Source organism: Bubalus bubalis, chromosome 17, assembly GCF_019923935.1.
Source record: "Bubalus bubalis isolate 160015118507 breed Murrah chromosome 17, NDDB_SH_1, whole genome shotgun sequence".
NCBI lineage: Eukaryota > Metazoa > Chordata > Mammalia > Artiodactyla > Bovidae > Bubalus > Bubalus bubalis.
In genome coordinates, this window is record NC_059173.1 from 8404167 (window position 1) to 8423407 (window position 19241).

Genomic DNA, 19241 nt, shown 5'->3' on the forward strand with positions numbered 1-19241 from the left:
TTACATCTGTATTTGTACACTCTTATATGCATGTATACATAAAATGTATATCTGACAAAATCAACAACACTTTAATAGAATAAGGGGCAAATGACAGGAACAGGGATCCACAGGGAAGGAAGTCTGAAGAGCCAATAGATGTATGGAAAGCACTCCATCTCACTGGTAATCAGGGGACTGCAAATTAAAACAATAAGGTAATAATATTTGACCCCTATTAAAACTGGCAAGAATTTAGATATCTAAATACAAGTGCTAGCAAAGATGTTGGGAAAGGGGAACTCATAAAAACTGTGCCCAGGAGAGTATTCTGCCACAATTCCTTTGAGAGCAGTCTGGAAACAACTGGAGTGGAAGATGCCCACCCCTCATCAATACCATTTCTACATGGTCTGTCCCATATTTTGCACAAGAAGGGTATTCATGGCAGCACTGTTGGAAATAGTGAAAAAAGCAGAAGCAATTTAACTGTCCTTTGGTATAAGAATAAACATCACTAACATAAAAGTTTAACACATAGAAAATAACAGTCTGTGTTATAGGTATATGTACATGTAATAAAAGTACAAACATATGATACACAGCAACTTTGAGAAGATGATTACCTCTGGGGAAGGAAAAAAGATGAAAAGGGGAATGGTGTTTTAGCTACATCTGTTATGCTTTACTGTTTTTCAAAAACAGAAATGAAACAAACATGGCAAAATTTTAACATCTGTTTAATCTTGTGGGTGAGCACAGGAGTGTTCTATTAATGTATGACTTGTTTCCTACTTTTAAAAATAATTAAAATATAATAAGGTTGAGAAACACACTAATGCATTGCTACTAATTTACATTTTTTTTAAATGTTTAACTTTAGAAAATTTTTCTACCTGAATTGTTTTATTTGATCTCAGGGTCTCTGCATTCTGGGGCTCTCCCTAGCAAACCACTTTCCCTACCAAACCACTTGTGGCATTCTTAATGGTAGAGTACAGTCACTAAGCTCTCAAAAGCTAAGGACACCAAATAATTTTTTTCAATCTGGGCTAAGAAGAGCTTTTGCTTAGGTATACAGCAATCTTGAGGGGAATCTGGGAGTACATTAACGCTGTGCTGTGCGTGCTCAGTTGCTCAGTCCTGTCCAACTCTTTGCGACCCCATGGACTGCAGCCCACCAGGCTCCTCTGTCCATGGGGATTCTCCAGGCAAGAATACTGGAGTGGGTTGTCACGCCCTCCTCCAGGGGATCTTCCTGACCCAGGGACTGAACCCAGGTTTCCCGCATTGCAGGCTAACTCTTTACTGGCTGAGCCACCAGGGAACTAATTGTTCTTATATACTCAGAAGCTTACTAAATGACTTTTCTTTTTTAGGTTAAAACTACACAACCCTGGCCAAAAGTTAATAGCTACTTACCAGTATTCTTCAGTTAAGTAAGGTACCTGAGAATAGTAAGACGCATTTCTGCATTCTCAGCTCAGCCCCAACAAGTCTACAGGATAAAAGTACTAAAGGGCCCAACATTTTCACAGGGACTTGGATGTCATTTAAAGGACACGTGCCACTTATTTCCCTCCTTTCTATTAAAAAAATCAGTAATAAAAATCACTAGTGCTTTCAGAGGACTTACATTACATGCTAAGAACTGTATGAAGATCTTTTATCTGCATTAGCACAACTTCCTGCATGATAGAGCAAGTCTATTATTCCCAGTTTCTAGATAAAAAAATACCAACAGAGAAAGGCAAGAAGCACAGATCGAAAATATCACTGACAATCCTACAAGGTTTCTACAGGGAAAGATAATTTCCACTATGCCATGAGGCTGTGAAAAAGGCACGAGAGTAAAGTGGAAATTATTGGCAGCTGGTCATCAGAAGCCCAAAGTTAATCAAAACTGATACCCTGCAAACAGCTGCTTCCTCTGGTTATAACATGGCCCTAAATCCTTACAACAAATAAAGCAGGGAAAGTCACATCCTTCTACAGCATGGCAGGAAGGGAATCGACGCAAAGTCTGGTAGTGATAAAGGAACACAAGGCACAGCGTATGAGGAACACTGCCATCTTCAGTGTGCACTGGTGGTTTCACACACAGGACGCACTCCACACGCGGCCAAGCATCAGCCCTTGATTCTAAGGGCTTGCACATCCAAATAGTTTCTTACCCGCAATAAAATTAAACCCAAAGCACAACAACATATTTCACCCATGAGTATGTATCTTTAAAAGGGCGGAGCTGGGCAAGTACAAATTGCTGAGAGCTCAAGTCCCTGGAAACCGAAGGAAACCATACAATAACGGCCTTATATGGTAAAGATGAGGGCATATCATTTCTGAAAGTCCTGCACTGGGACCTAATGAGAATGCACTTCTCATTCATAATCATGACACATCCTCATTTATCATCCAGTGAATAAACTGAGGAATCCATGTCTAACTCTAGATTGTGAAGGGCCATTCAGAAAGACATGACTACAAGTCATGGTGACAACATGGCTTACCTGCACATCTAAGCAGCAAATTTAAATGAATGCAGAGGATGGAAGGAAGACTGACAAGAACTTAATAACAGCTTTCAAAGTATCGTCTCTGGCTAAACAGTGATTTAAGAACTACTCATCAATTTCCTAAGGCTTATATATAGAATAATTTCATTTACTAACAAATCAGTCCACTGTTTCATTAAGGATGCGTCACCTCAGTTACATCATCTAGAATATTACTGCTTTGCTAGCATGGAATTCAAAGCTTAGCTGAGACTAGCCAGTTAGATGTAAATTTCCTGCTTTAAATAATTGTTTAAATATATTGATTATTTACTAGTTATCCCCATCACATGCCATAGGACAACTTCTACTGTACCTCTCCAGCTAAAACTCCAAGTGATGAGAATTACCAGCAAGTCAACTCAAGTGGCGAAAATGACCAACACCAAGGTCCCCAAAGGCTCTGGCTCAGACCCCACTGCATACACTTGTGGGACATATCAGTGAAATAGGTCAGAGCACTGGCTTACAGACTATTATTATCTAAAGGACTCAGTGGCCCGCCGGAGATCCAGCAGTATGAGCCCCGGGTAGAATGTAGCTCCAGAGTGCACGTGTGGCTGGCACCAGGGACAGCCGTGACAGCAGTCCCACGTGGCAGCCCCGGCTGAGGCGCGCGGTTCTGACAGGCCCCAGCCAGCACTCCTGCAGCTGAGAACCACCAGGACACTGGTGCTGTCATTTACTCTGGGTTTGGGAAAAGTTCTCAAATATTTAAAAGTGGCTACAAGCCTCAGCACAGCTCCTGGAGACTGACGCTTCACTAAACCCACAGAGTTTGGGAACACTTTCCTCCCATAGGCTTTCTTTTCTCTTTTTGGGGGGTGGTGAAAAATCAAAATTTAAGCATTAGTAAATACATCTTTGTAAAACTGCTCTAGGAAGGAATGCTTGCAATTTTAAATAAGCTGGCAAAAACATTCCTCCTTAGGCATAGAAAGTTCAACATAACTAAATATTCCTAATTGCAAAGGTATTTCCCATTAGCTTGAATAGGAAACCACAACTGCTTCCACTTACATCTAAGAGTATCTTACTTATGTGTCACAGAGTGGAGTGTTAGTTGCTCAGTCATGTCTAACTCTTTGCAACCCCACGGACCATAGCCTGCCAGGCTCCTCCGTTCATGGGATTCCCCAGGCAAAAATACTGGAATGGATTGCCATTCCCTTCTCCAGAGGCTCTTCCCGACCTTACCTCTCGTATCTTCTTTCAAAAAAGAATCCACGTTTAGGAAGCGCACTCATCGCAGTCACTGAAGACACTACCATGCAATCAAAGCCCTTTGGATACATACAAAACAGACACACGCAAAAATCTTGTCACAGACGTTTCTATAAAGGAGTTCCACTCTGGGATGTATTTTCAAGGAAGCTAACGGTGTATTTTACAGGTGCAGACATTTCACCCTCCCAAAGTCTCAAAATACAACTCTGGAACACTTCCATAAGACCTTTGCATTAATCATTTAGGATGACTGTTTCTTCATTTAAGACGGACCGCCTGACATGGTAACTGCTTTCAATCCACACATTAGCTCGCTTAATATTAAATTGAAGATGCTACCAAACTGGTGCCAAGGAGGCTCAATCTGATAATTACGGGTTACTTCCAAAAGTGACTTTTGGTAAAAGCCATACAACACTTTACCCGGCAGGCTTATTCTTTCTCACAACTAACATGTTTCTGTAAAGTTTTAAAAAAACAAAACTCCCATGGTGTCAAAAAGTGACACGTTAGTTCTATCATTCAAATCAGATATTCCCTTTTAAGATGCTGAGGGTATTCCACACACTATGTCCTTCTGGTCTACACTCTAGATTCAGTCAGACATGCAGGCTGTTCCAGGGCGGTGGGTTCTGCCTGTTTCCTCGGCAGTCTCCCTCAGTCAGTCCAGTACAGGCAGCTCCCACGACTGCCCTCCAAACTTCTCATCTGCAGTCTTCTTATAATTCAGCCATTTTATAATCCATTATGATAATCTGAGTTTATTATCCAGACTGGTTACACCATCCTCAGATGTAAGGCCCAAACAGCTTCCCCCCATACCCTGGCTCAAGGAACAAAGATTTTCCCAAATGGTTCATCCCTACTTTATATTCATACAGGTTTTCATTTTAGGGAAAAATGCTGATCAAAATCACTTGACGTGTCCAAAGTTCAGTAACTATCATACTGTTGATACATCAGAAGAGAAGATCCTTTCAGAGGCACGGATCATCTCTCACCACCAGCCTTGGAATAATTCCCTGAAATCTCATTCTCCACAAGGAGAATGGTAAGTCAAACGTGCTCAGACGCAAAGGAAAAGTTTGCAGAGCCTGGGCATAAGGCCTCCATTCACACTGTGCAGAGTTCAAAGGAGTCAAAAAAGGGTAACTATTGAAGTGGGTTTTTCTTTTTTTTTTTCCAACTTCCTTTTTCTTCGAGCAGTATTATTTATGTGGATATGCGTTCTATTGAAATCTCTTCAGGCCCTGCTCCTCCACAGGAAGGAGCTACAGTGACTGGTGGGGGGCGGGGGGTGGTGCAGGGAGAGTGGTCCACAGGGCAAGGCTAGGCGCCCAGTAGCTGGCCAGGAAGACCAATGCACACGACACAGGGCCTGCAGACAGGCGGTCACCAAGAGTGACAGCTCATACATGGCCCAGGAATGGAACATTCTGAGGAGGTTTTACCTTAAGGGAACCAGAAACGCCAGCCTTAGGTGGAGGTGAGAGGAGGGGCTCAGGAAGAGCACACACAGATTGGGTTACCGGGTGCTGGAAAGTAAGCCGGCCACCACAGCCGCCAGGCACGGTGTGGGAGCCCACACCTGCCTGTGAGCAAAAAGGAATAGTCTCTATGGGCACAAGTGAAAATGCCAAGCAAACCATTCTGGCACTGCAGGTCCTCTTTAAAAACTGGGTTGAAGAATGAGGAGACCATTTTAAAAGTCCATGAAGAATCTGGGGGCAGCTACTGTAAAACTATGGATATTTTATCATCAGAAAGCAGAAAGGTAGAAGAGTTGGCATTTTCTGGCTCAGCCACGCCTAAATATACAACAGCAAACGGAGAGGCTCTATCTCCTAACTTCTTGACTTAACAGAAAATTTATAAAGCAAAAACTTCATCACTGCAGACAAATAATTCCATATACCACCTCTGGTCTGAGAACAAAGAAAAACTAGGAACCCATGACGAGGTAGAAATGAGTCAAAACACAGTTCAGCTTGAAAGGAAAAGCTGGAGAGCAAAAGAACTATCCATGTAAGAGCAACTACAGGAACCTAAAACAAAGTATTCGACACCCACTCAGAAAGGAGGGGAACTGGTTGCCGAACCCCTGTCCTGAGTGTCATCTCCCTGACCCTAGGGGTTCCTCCCACAGGACCCTCCATGAATGGGGAAAAGCCCCAGAACCACCCCTTCCAATCCCAGCTCTGCACTGGTTTACCCACAAGCCTCAGAGCAGAAACCCACCCTTCCTTGAAGTGGGGATGAAAACCAGAAAAATATCACGGCTCTTTTTTTTTTCTTTCTTTCTTTAGGCAAATGCTTTGGGCTGCATGGCCAAGGCAGCTGACATCTTGCAGTGGTTGTAAACAAGCAGGAACACCAGAGCAGAGACCCAATTCAGTAGCCTGTATCATTTACTCCCGACTTATAGCTCAGCCAGAAAGGAAACCCAAGTCCCCGCTCCTCTGAGAAGGCCAACACGTGCTCATCACTGCCCTCCGGCTCAGCCTGGACTCAGCTCAGGTCCCACCCCCAGTCAGCGCGGAATTCAACTTGGCGAGAGCAGAACATCTACTACATATGGTTACAAAGAGGCTTCTGGACAAGCAGGGACGGCAGCAATCTGTCTACGGCACCTGGAGTCTATCTTAGTAGCGTAATCAGTATGTAGAAACCTGCTCCTCGCTGCCTGCCCAACGTGGGGTCATCGTCACGTTTATACACAGAGCCTCTGCCAGCAGCACTGCCTGTGTGCTCAGCCCAGGCTCACACGCTCCAGAAAACCAGGAAAGAGTTAAACGTTCTTTGCACTTGACTCAGTGGCTTCCCCTCACCACAGACTCCCAGATCCCACCATTCTCCAAGCCCGCTGCACAGCCAATCAAAGCAAAGGAAGGAAACGCTGCTGGCCGGCTGACAGCCCCAGAGCTCTGATGGCCATATATGGTAAAAACCACTGTCAGAGCCTGTCAGGCCTGCGGGCCGGCTGCTGTGGACATATCAGTGAACTGCAGCAGCGCCAGAGGCCAGCCAAGGAAACGCACAAAGGACAGGCTGCCTGCTCATCTCCAGGGGAGGGCGGAGGATGAGGGGTGGGGAGTGGGGGGGTGGGCGGCGTCATCTGCCAGGGCATACTCTGAGACACAGCCACTCGCTGTAATCAAAAATAGCCCCCGGGTACACGGTGAGGTTCCTTCTGCCAGGACTTTGTGCTCCGCTGTTAATAACTGGGGGTGAGGAGGGTGTCCCCCCTGGCCCCCCACCCCCAGCACGACTGTGGAGAACAGTCACTGGGAGAAAATGAAAAGGTCCTTCTGTGGCGCTTCATGTGGTAATGAGGCTGTGTGGCGCTCATGGGGCTGGCAGCTCGGGACACAATTTGGAAGTCATTGTTCTGCACCTGGTGCCCGCCACCGCCACCCCCAGCCCCACCCCCGGCCCTTCACAGTTGTCCGTACAACCGACAGTTAAGGTGCTCCGGGCAGCAGACAGCATCTACTTCAGGAGGCAGTGAATGGGCATCCCAGGACACATCAGACACTGGCCCTGCGTAAAAGCTCTGGCCTGTCACACCAAAGCTACCCTGTGCCAAACGTCCACATCCGTACAAAGGGCTACCAGCATCGCCAGCCCTCTCCAAAACGGGGCACCGCTATTTGTGGGAATGGAAATTGCCTGTCAGCGGCGTACAGTCAGGGGGAGTCGCAGCCAATGCAAATCCAGCAGGTGCTGGCAGTGACTGGGGGTCACAGAGAAAAGCGCCATCGGGAGACTGCCGTTCCTTTTGAACTAGTCCATGAAAGAAGGCACTTATCAGCACGACGCCTGGCACTTAGAGGAAGCCTTCAACGATGTGAGCTGCTGCGACTCCATCACAGCCACTGTCTGCGCCCGAGCATGGCGGAGACCAAGCACTTGCCGAACCTCGAGACAATTCTCAAGCTGCCAGCATCGGAGCCCTGACAGGCTAGTGTTTTTTGTTATTAAGCCTTCCAACCCCAGAGAAACAACGCAAAGGATTAAGTGTCAATTAGGCCATGGTTTCTATTTTTTTTTTAAATCTTTCACCCTCAGTGGAAAAATAAATGTTAATCAAATATATACATGTACAAATCAAATAGAGACTCAAAGTTCTAATCCACGGAAGAACTCAGAGCTCTGGGCAGTCACTCGGTCTGAGTTTCAATTTTTGCAGCTGTAGAACAGGTGTATGACAACAACCCCACTGTATGCAAAAACCAAGACATGATGCATGAATGGGACCCGCCAAGCACATTCTTGATGTCGTGAATATGACATGAAGTCACCACCGCTTTCTGAAGCTGAAACAGTGCAAAGATGCTATATGGATCCACTTTTAACAATAATCCTAAAATGCAGAGCAATGCTTATTCTGGTTTTCCTCCATATAATGGTGAAGGAAAATTCCACTTCTGCACTATTTACACTGGAAGTGAAGGGAAAAACGGCCCAAAAGTGTGAGATTTTTCTACCAAAAGGCTGTTCTACAGCTCCTCAAAATTCCCCCCTAATCACACATTCCATTTCTCCAACACTAGAAAAGGTCCTCCCGACGCAGGGAGGAGGGACAGGGCTCTCCCTGGTTCTCTGCCCTCCTGGGAACAGGGCCCCTCTTCTCACCCATGAGTTTAGTGAGTTGGCTGCGCTCCTCTTCTGTTTCACCTCTGGCTCCCACGCTCAGGAGAAACCCAACTTGCAGTATTGTATCCTAGAAGACTTTATTTTCACAGACTATACATATTCTCTGTGACATCTTCCTTGACTTCTGAGGCTCGGTGAGAACTCATTTCCCATCGCTGTGTCAAGAGCCCTTTAGGCACAAACATATCTCCCCACTGCAGGGATCAGCATCAACTGCTGGCAAAGCCTTTTTAAGAGCAAGAATCCAACACACATTCTGGCAGAGCAGGTGCTCAAATGTCTCATAAATAAGCATGTGAATGAATTAATGTAATTTTTCTAAAGTACTGATTTAGCTTTCATTAAAGTTTAAACAACAATTAGCTCTTCATATACACTTTGGTAATATTGAGAATGCTTTTTAAAAATAATATTTACATGTAATAAATTCATTATAAAACATTTGGAAAGAAGTACAGATAATTATAAAGAAGAAAATAAAAATCACCTTTAGTCCCACCATCTATGTTAACATTACAGTTTTCCCCCAAAATTAATAGTATCATTTGAAGTTACACATAAGGCAGACTATAACCTTATAACACATTTTTAGGCTGTATGACAAAATCACAGAACATAGGATAAAAGTACCTTGCCATGTAACATAAATTTCTCTTGCTACTGCACATAATCCCTCAATATTCATTTAAGATTTATTAAAGAATGCTATATATCTATATGTATTTATCTACATAGATTTTTTTAAAAGGAGAGGTGGAAAGAGTATCTAAAATTACCCAAAAGGCCTTTGAGCCTCGTAAGAGACATGGGTTCAATGGCTGGGTTGGGAAGATCCCCGGAGGAGGGCATGGCAACCCCCACCATTATTCCTGCTTGGAGAAAGCCCATGACAGAGGAGCCTGGCAGGCTACAGGCCATAGAGTCACAGAGTCAGACACAACCAAAGTGACTGAGCATGCACGCCAAGGACATTTAGGCTATTTTGAGTTATTTATTTACGCACTGTGTGATCTAACATTATGAGTCAAGTAAGCATCATATTCTGAGAATACACCTGATCCTTGAACTACACGGGTTTAAAGTAGGCAGGTCCACTTAGGATGCAGATTTTTTTCAATGAATACGTACTACAAGATCCACAGTTGGTTGAATCCACAGATGCAGAACCATGAATACAAAGGACCAACTGTAACCTTATTTTCAACTGCCTGGGGGGGGTCTGTGCCTGTAACCCTAGTTGTTCAAGCGTCAACTGTACAATGTTTCAGTTATCATTACTGCTTAACTGTTGTTGCTCAGTCACTCAGTTGTGTCCAAGTCTTTGCGACCCCATGGACTGCAGCATGTTAGGTTTCCCTGTCCTTCACTACCTCCCGGAGTTTGTTCAAACTCATGTCCATTGAGTCGACAATGCCATCCAACCATCTCATCCTCTGCCGCTCCCTCCTCCTCCTGCCCTCAATCTTTCCAAGCATTAGGTCTTTTCCAATGAGTTGGCTCTTCATATTAAGTGGCCAAAGTATTGGAGCTTCAGTTTCAGCATCAGTCCTTCCAATGAATATTCTGGGTTTATTTCCTTTATGATTGTCTGGTTTGATCTTGCTGGCCAAGTGTCTTGGACTGCTTAATGAGTCATCCTAAAATTTAGCTACTTAAAACAATAAATATTTCTCATCTCACAAAGTTTCTGTGGGGTCAGGAGTGCAAAAGCAGCTTATCTGGGTGGTTCCAGCTGAGGGTTTTCATAAGTCAAGGTGTCAGCCAGGGCTGCAGGGATCCACCTTCAAGACGGCACACTCACGAGGTTGGTCAGTTGGTGCTGGCCACTGGCAGGCGGTCCCGAGGACCTCTCCATAAGGCCAACTGAGGGTCTTTACAACATGGCCGCTCCAAAAGAAACAAAGTGGAGGTCAATATGCTTTTAAGACCTAGTCTCGGAAGCCACACTCCATCAGTTCCTCCATATCCCAGCGGCGACAAAGGTCACTTCCATTTAATGTGGGAGGAAACCGCCTGACGGCGAGACATGAGGAGGCGAGGCCCACTGGAGGCCACTCTGGAGGCTGCCGCCACAGGGAGTGAGGCAAGACGACGGAGAGCCCTGCCGCACAGCCGGCCAGCCAGCCTGCACACCACCCCAACCACCCTCCCTCTATCTGTCAGGTGGCTAAAAGCATAATTACCTGACAGCGTGAGGATGCAGCCTGAGACAAGCAGCTCAGGAAATCCAAAGTCTGATTTCCACTGTCTCAGTGAATCAGAGGTAAACTGAGTTGGATACTAAATATCAAGCAGCAGCACTTAGAATACTGACTACAATGAATCAAGATTTCTTCCTCAATAAATTTCTTCTTCAATAAATATGACAGAAAAGTACTCTAAAGCAGCCCTTGCCAACCTGAGTCCATGGAAGAATTAAGTCCTAACGCCCTGAGGCAGCTACTTATGTAGTGGATTAATTTCTTTCCTATGCATCTACAAGGCTTAGCAATGTCCATTCCTTGAGAGAACTAAGAAAATATTCACGGAGATGATTTCTGTAGGGCCGAATTCTTTCACAAAACTCTAGTTGTAAAGGGCTACAAATGAGTTGAAAAGATAGTTCACGGACATAAATAAAGCAAGATCCCAAATACTCCCACAAAATATATGGGAGAAACATAACGATGTATAAGAAGGCAAACACAGCTACACCAGAGGAACAAGAGCAGAGGGGAGACAGAGGCCCAGAAGGTTAGCAAAGACTGAGCCACATCCACCCCAGCATGGCCAAGAGCAGACCTGCTCTCCAAGGCAATTGCTGGGAAGAAGAAATCAGCAATCACGCCAATCCTCTGAAGTAAGACCGTCAAGGGAGGAAGGAAGACAGGAGCCCTCCACTTTGCATCCTACACCCGAGTGGATAAGAGATCGCGAGCAAAGAATTCTAACCAACTTCCTCAACCCCTGTTTAGGTTAGGATTTCCAGGTTCTCTGTGATCAGCAGCTTTAGTGTGTGTGTGTGTACACACGTGCACGCACACACCTACCCACAAACACTGCCGTGTTCGTGTAAGCCACAGTGGCTCACAACAGGGATGGGAGTGCCTCAGTCCCACATCATGAGTGTGGCTCCCATACTCAGGAAGGCTTGTTCAGGCCCATGTGGTAGAGCGCACAGGGGGCCAAAACCTGTATGCTTCTGACATGGCAGCTTGTGCAGTTGTGGGGAAAAAACTCCACGGCCAAAACCACAGAGCCAACTTCTGTTCAGCAAGACTGCTATTATTCATCCCCTGAAAGACCAAAGAACCAGAAAATGTACTAGGCCACACCTCGAGAAGTCATGACAGGACAGCATGCCGCAGCTTGATGGAAGCATTAAGGAAGAAACCCTGAATCATGCGTGCTAATCTAAATTGCCCCACCTCGGGGCTCAGTACTTTCCACATTCCCCCAGCAGTGACCCTTTAAAATCCTATAAAACCTTCTGGACAAAAACCTCATAAACCAATACACTTAAACAAACATATTCATTCCTAAGCTTATCTCTTGCTGTGTACATGTCAATTATTTGTCTCTAATACTCTTTCCATTTCTCAAGTCCTGGAAGACAGAGACCATGATTCTCCTAGAATCTAACCACAAGCCTCATGAGGCTGCAGTAAGTCGTATTTACTGCTGACACTAACTCTGAAGAAAAACTCACAGAGGCCATGTTTTAAAATGGGGAGCCTTTCAGAAAGAGTCACAATACATCTTAAGATCAATACACACTTATTCAATATTAATATGGACAGAAAACCTCCAAAGCACCACCAAAACCAGCCTGGCTGACTATAACCAGGGGTAAAAACTGCAGCCGCAGAGGGCATGGGGGGAGGACGTGGGGGGTGGGGAGCAGGGGGCGACGCACATTACCAGAAGTCTCTGAAATATGTATTGAAAACCATACGCATCTCCTTAAGTTCATGTTTAGAGAAATCCTAGACTGCCATCCTCACACACAGGAGTCCAACACACACCCAGAGCATCATTTCCTGCAATCTTCATTTCAAGCATCACTTCATATTACATGTGGGAATTTGGTTTTCCCTTCCCTTTAAACAAAAGCAGCACCTCATTATAAAACTATTTCAAAGTTGCCAAGACACTGAAGTTGCAGGATCTCTTTTCCAGGTCAGAATCCTGTTCAGGATCAAGGGTTCAACATGCACTCGGGGTCCCTAGTGTTTTCCTCCTTCAAGACTGCACTTCTAAAGGGGAGACAAACATCTCAGTACCAGCAATCTTCAGGGGGTGGGGGAGGGTGTCAGGAAACTGACCACAATAAAAGGTAGACACAGCACTCCTGGAGGACAGAGATTACAGACGATCAAACCAACTGATCACATGCACATCTAACCAACTGTGCACATCTAACAATGAACTATCACTTGTGAAAACGTAAAACTTATGATCCTCATTCAAATATATACTATTAAACCAAAATTAAAAGGAAATAGATATCCAGGGGCAGTCGGCCCTACAAAGCAGGCAGAAATGTAGGTTTCCTGACAATGTGGAACAGAGTTCTATTTTCTAAAAGCACAGGTAGTAAGTAGTTAAGGGACAGGGTCTTAGGAAGAAAAGAAAGGGGAGTGTTACCTGACACTCCAGGGCTCTGGGCTAGGCCCTGCCATGCTAGCAGAGCCTTTCAAGAGCTGCTGAGACACAGGACTGTCTACAGAGGCCAAGGATTACTTTTCTTTGCTTGGCTCAGCCTTGCCTTTGGTAGAAAGGCAACCAGGAGCAAACAGGCATCTACTTCGCAAAGTTACGTGTTGGCACTAAGGAGGGAAAAAAAGGAACAACAGCATTTCCCTTGCTGACTTCTGGGTAGCAAAATGAGAAATCATATTAACATTGAGTGCCACAGGAGACGAGAAATACTTCCAAGATCATCTGGAACTGCCAAAGCAGAAAATCACTTTCATATAATACAGAGCCTTTCACGTTCCAGATAGAGAAATAGAGAGAAGGACAGAGGGAGGAATCCACACCCTACCAGAAGTCAGTGACCGAGGCAGCACTGAGCGGCCGGCTCCCTGACTCCCGGGCCCATGTTCCTTACTCAACACCACACTGATCCTAAGGGCGCAACACACATGCTTTAATACACAAAAATCCCAGAGTATGTGTGAACCCATTGATTATAAAATTTGGTAACCCCAAGTACTGGCTTTATTTCCAATGGGTGTCACTGGGCTTAGTTCATGCCAATGTCACCTCCTCCAACACAAATGAATATTTAAGGAGCAAAGCCACACAGAATGCTATTTATAAGCCTGGGAAAGACAGGCCCTGGAGGCTCCTCCAAAACCACCACTTTGCTCAAACATGATAATTTCTGAAGCAACTCATTCTATCCTAATTCCTACACAGTTGCTTAAAGAACAAAATGCTAAAATCTACTTATTGACCACTTCATGTTAAAAACCAAAGCACAGGATCCAGCTGGCTTTGGACCTGCACACGAGTCTCCCTTACATGGTATAAGCAGAACCCTAAGCTTCCCATGGTTAGTGAAAGCTAAAGTGGACTCACAAAGCCTTCTGTGGATGTGGGACTTGAAGAGAACTGTCTGAACTCAGAGGAAGATTAGCCACTTGGAAGTTTATTTTGGGCTTCTTAATTGGCTTGTTCCATTTCTTTGAAGCAAAAAAAAAAAAAAACAACCCAAAAGTCTTAAATTTATCCTCTTGAACTCAAGAGAGATTACGGTGCCTCAGAGCCTGATCTTGGTCAACAAGCTGAGCTATCTTCTCAGCTAGCCACCATTAAGACACCACTGAAAGTCAAGTTTTCAAGTGCTCCTTGCTCTTGGTGGAAAATCAACTAAAAAGTCGCGGTGATCAAATGCAAAACTGGCATTAGATTCCAAATCCCACTCCAAAATCAGGTAAGTACAGATGTAACAGTGTAATGTATTATTCTGCTGGGAAAGATTGAAGGCAGAAGGAGAAGGGGATGACAGAGGATGAGATGGTTGGATGGCATCAACGATTTCAATGGACATGAGTTTGAGCAAGCTATGGGAGTTGGTGATGGACTGGGGAGCCTGATATGCTGCAGTCGATGGGCTCGCAAAGAGTTGGACATGACTGAGCGGCTGAACTGAACTTAATGTATTATTCACCACCAAAGCAGACGTTTTCTCCACAAAAGCGAAAGTATCTGAGTACAAAATTTAATTTCAATTTAATGAAGAGAGTCTTCTTTAAAAAATGACAGACAACTTTGCCAATAAGAAAGTACATTTGGAGACTTATATCAGATTTGTTCCCCAAAGGCATTCATGTCCTGTTTCTGTAGTGAGATGGTTCTGTTGTATAATACCACATCAATCCAGTCACCGAGGTGCAGATCAGATGCTAAAATAAAACAAGTTTGGTCACGAGCATCTGAGAGAATGAAAAGAAAAAAAACTGGAAGCTTTCCCAGCAAGAGTCTTCCTAAGAAAAAAACACCAAAATACAATGGGAAACAAACTTTGACAGAAATTCACAGACCGTAACCATTTCAGGATCACACGGCCCATCATGAGGAGACACGCCCCTAACAGGCATGGCTCGGGCTCAGGGAGACCCACTGTTCCCAGCAGAGTGGAAACAGCTGTGACGTGACCCAGCCTCTGCATCCTTATCATGAGGGCTCAGGACTCACCAAACCTATTTTCCTCCCAAAAGCTAATCAGAAAATGACTCTTTCCAGGTTCTCTCTTCACAGTGTTTCCCGCCCACCCACCCCTCCATTATTTGCAATTCTGGGATTTCCTGTTAAAGCTCGCACAGACCTCATCTACAATTTTCAAGAACGGTCACAAAGTTACAAACCGCCTATCTGCTCCCCTATATCAGAGAGGGTTCTCTGGAAGGATGAAGTCAGAAGGGAGAACTAGGAAGTCCAGCAAGGCTGAAAATCACATGGAACCACTTTCAGTAGATAGCCTTTATTTCTACCACTTGTGAACGCTGTTTAGATCCTATGCTGAAACTTACTGCCGCACAGACTTGCAATTTGCATTGTTTGGGGACATTTTCTTGGGCTCTCATCCCACTTACCATTCAAAAACAAAACAAAACCAAGAAGTCTCAGTCCTCATGATCACTCACACATACACACATACACACGAGTTTCTTATATATCTTTTACAATTTCTGCCCATTTAAAAACATTACTGCTTTTAAAGTTGCACTTTGGGTGGGAATCTTTTAAGGCAAGCGGATGGTTACTAACCAAATCATTAAGTCCCTGTGCCTGGCCACACTCACAGCATCACTGTAAGAATCTTTCCTATCCATAGAGGGCATGTCCAGAACAGAGTTCACCATTCTGTTTAATGGTTCTCTGTCAGAGAAAAACTGATGTGGTTAGTAAAGCGTGTGGAACTTAACCTCAATTACAGCAGAGTCTAATGGTCCCAGAAATCACACAATGCTTAGTGAACTATCAATCTCCAAAATCAATCCATTACAGGCTAAGCAGAGATTACTGGAGGGTGTCATCTCACAGGATGGAAAGTCAGATGACTTACCTTGTGCAAAGGGAGTACAAGGAACGCTCCTCCCCCGCTCGCTTCTATGATTATGGCAACGAATCTGGGATTGACAGCGCAAAAGGAACTGTCCCAGGTCACTCGAGAAACCCGGATGTCGTCGTAACACTGGTCATTTTTCACTGCTTGTCCAAATACATGCCGAAACTTGCTCTGTCGTACCACTCGCCTCATCGTGTCTGTGGGAGGACAAAAAGTAAGTTAAAATCATGCCTCTGAGAGAAAGTTTACTTTCACAAATGAAGAGCTCCAATTCAGGGAAAAAAAAACAGAACAGTATAGCATAGTAAGTCTGCTCTCTTAAATGGTGGCCAAATGGCAAATCCAAATTTCCTTTAGCAGCACGTACTCAGAGAGAACTGCAAAATGCGTCAGGGAAAGAATTACAAAGAAATGAAAAATTCCAAATTCGAGATCCAGAAACAGCTCATTAGTTTTAATTTTAAGAGAAAGATCAAGGTAAAGAATGAAAGAAATTAGCCTTTCAGAGCTGGGTGGGACTGGAAAGACAATCCACTATGACCCCCACCCCTTTATAGATAAGAAAAACTCCAAAGTGAAGTCATTTGGTTGATTTGAAGCTGAGGAATCCCCTCCACCCCCAAATTATGATACTGTGCCTTTTTCCTCAGTCTGCCAAGGTAATTTTTCCATTTTTAAGCATTTTCCCCAGACATCAGCACTCTGCCATCTGAGAGCAGCGTCTGCTCACGAGTATTTCCACAAGACCAGCTACAAGCAGTGGAGAATTCAACACAAACAAACCGCCCTTGCCTTCAAGAGGCTTCCAACACAAGCAGAACAATCAGAGCAACTGAGAACCACATCTCTGGTGCTGTTACCTGGAGTCTGACTATTTCTGCTATCATGGGGCCAAAGCCAGGTTGAGGAAGAGAAAAAGCAAGGCAAAAGTTTTCATGAAAAGTGGAGATGAACTGGATGATAAGAGGGGTGCCGCTAGCACACTGGACTGATCAGGCAGAAAGGGGCCGGGCTAAGAAGCTGCTGTGATGGAGGGGCCTGGGGTCATCACGGCAGCAGCCGTGAGCAGAGGAAAAGAAAAACTCAAGGAGGGGAAAGGAAACCAGTATGTCAGAGCTGATCACTCAGCACAGCCACTTCCCAAGGGGCCCAGGGGACCTGGGGACAGGAAGGGACACCAAGCCGGTGTTGCCGGGCTTCCTCGGGGGTCATTTCAGACCCCAAATTCCACTGGGTTGTCCAACACTGAAAGCAGTCAGGCTTTAGGAGCAGCAGGCCCCACCTGACTGAGGTCTCCTGGGCTGCACCGCAGTGTCATCTTCCTGTCCACTAACACAGGACATTCCATTCATGCTGGCCAAGGAGGAAGGAGCCCCCGGAAAACACGTGACGATGGAACACAGGCAAACCTTCATAACTCAGCTGCAAACTAGTCCCCCTGTCCCCAAGGACAGAGGAGGGCACATAATACCTGTCCACTCATGCCAAATGGGACATACGTTGGGCGGGGGGCGCTAATTACCACCAGCCCCCACCCTTGAATCCCCTTCCTCATGGCTCTGGGCCCACTGCTAAGTGCAGAAGCCCAGGGCATGTGGCTGGGCTGAGGCAGCAAAGCCTTGGCAGGCTGCTGAGCACCCGTGTTCCTCAGTGCAGCTGCTGCCAGACCTTCCCAGCTGACCAGGAAGAGCAGATGCAGAAAGCCCTCGGTGAGGAGACGGTAAATTATTTCCTCCCACTTGGCCAGGGCCCTCCATCCGTGCAACAGAATGAATTCGTCTCAAGCTGGAGAAGACAAGACAGCTTCCACAAGGTGGTGAAACCTAAAGAAAAGCACGTCCATACAAAAAGCAACGTACAGTCAGCTGGTCTCAGGGTCCACTTCCCTCCCTGACCACCTACACAAGTCGCAGAAGCCCGAATCCCTGCCATGACCTTCCAGCAGGCGTTTCAAAAGTGCAGTTAACACAGAGGAAGGGAGACCTGCACTATGTGCCAAAGAGTTGATCCCGCTTAAGTAACGATTTTACAGATTTCAAACATGAAAATCCCAATGGGAAATCACACAAAGGACACGATGAGGTAATTTACAAAAGAAATTCACAAATGCCATTTCTCTCCACTCCTTCCCGAAATCCTAATAAAATGACAGTAAAGGAATAAACACAGGTATAAACGCCAAAAGAGAAGCAAAGACACTGGAAAGGAGCCTACAGAGAGCAAGCGGGACCATGAGCCTGTGCAAGAGGAATGCTGTCGAGCCCGTGGAGCTGACAGAAGTGAGTGCTCTCCCCACAGCAGAGGTCTCGGAGGAGCAGCTCACAGAAGGACGCCAGGCCCAGTGCTTAGAAGGGAAACTGATGTTGGTGCGGGGCCTGCAGCGGGGGGGGGGGCGGGGGGCGGGCTGCAGGGAAAACTGACCGACAGCCTACTTAGGAGCAGCCAGACACCCAGCTCTGCTCCTCCCGTGTGGCACAGTCAGGCGCTGCCCCCACACGCCCCAGAAGCCACACGGGAGCCCTGGACAGGACAACACAGCACAAGTGAGCAGAGGTACCAGCAGGTGCCACCCAGACAGCCTGAGTCGGTACAGTGGAGGCTCCAGCCCCAGTGTCCCAGCAGGTCCTGGAACACTGGCTGCTAGGCCGAGACAGCGCTTGCCCTGCCCCCCAGATCAGCTCTCACCGCCCTCTGGGAAGTCCTCCACCCACCCAGCCCCTCCACCCACATGGGCACTGGGTCAGCTTTTCGGGCCACCATTCAGTCAGTGTGAACAGACGCATGAGGAAGCCCTCTAACTTGAAAAATGGAGACAGTTTTTCCTCTTCAGTCAAACAGGCCAGGATACCATCTAATCTCACCAACAATGTGAATATTAATATAAATATGCTTTGAATGTCTTCACTGGAAAACATCTCACAAAGCTGCTGGCTGTCTGACGTACTAAAATACCTTTAAAAGTCACGTCTGTATTACACAGAGTGACATATGTTACACAAATTTCCATCCCAAGTACACGAAGTCAGAGTGAGAGGTTCTTTTGCTACAACCACGGAGCAGAGTGTTAGCGACAGAGCAGACGGGGGAAGGCCAGGGCTTTGGCCGTACTGCGCTGTCTGGGCCAGGCCATCCACACCAAAGGTCGAACCTCATCTGGGCTCAGCTGCCCACGTGTGGCACGGCTGCTCACACTGCACACAACAGAGAAGAGCAGTGAACAGGGCGGGCTCGTGAGTCGGGCAGCCGTGTGAGTGCGAAGCACTCCG

General features: G+C 45.9%; 1 protein-coding gene across 2 annotated transcripts in view; it reads right to left on the minus strand.

Moving 5' to 3' along the window:
• The window catches only part of CORO1C (coronin 1C), a 75075-nt gene that overhangs the window by 31669 nt on the left and 24165 nt on the right, over window positions 1–19241 (minus strand). For both annotated transcript variants that reach the window (XM_025267452.3, XM_044930031.2), the window contains exon 2: window positions 15973–16172. In XM_025267452.3, the coding sequence (XP_025123237.1) occupies window positions 15973–16167 (195 nt within the window). In that variant the 5' untranslated portion in view covers window positions 16168–16172. The remainder of the gene's footprint in view (window positions 1–15972; window positions 16173–19241) is intronic.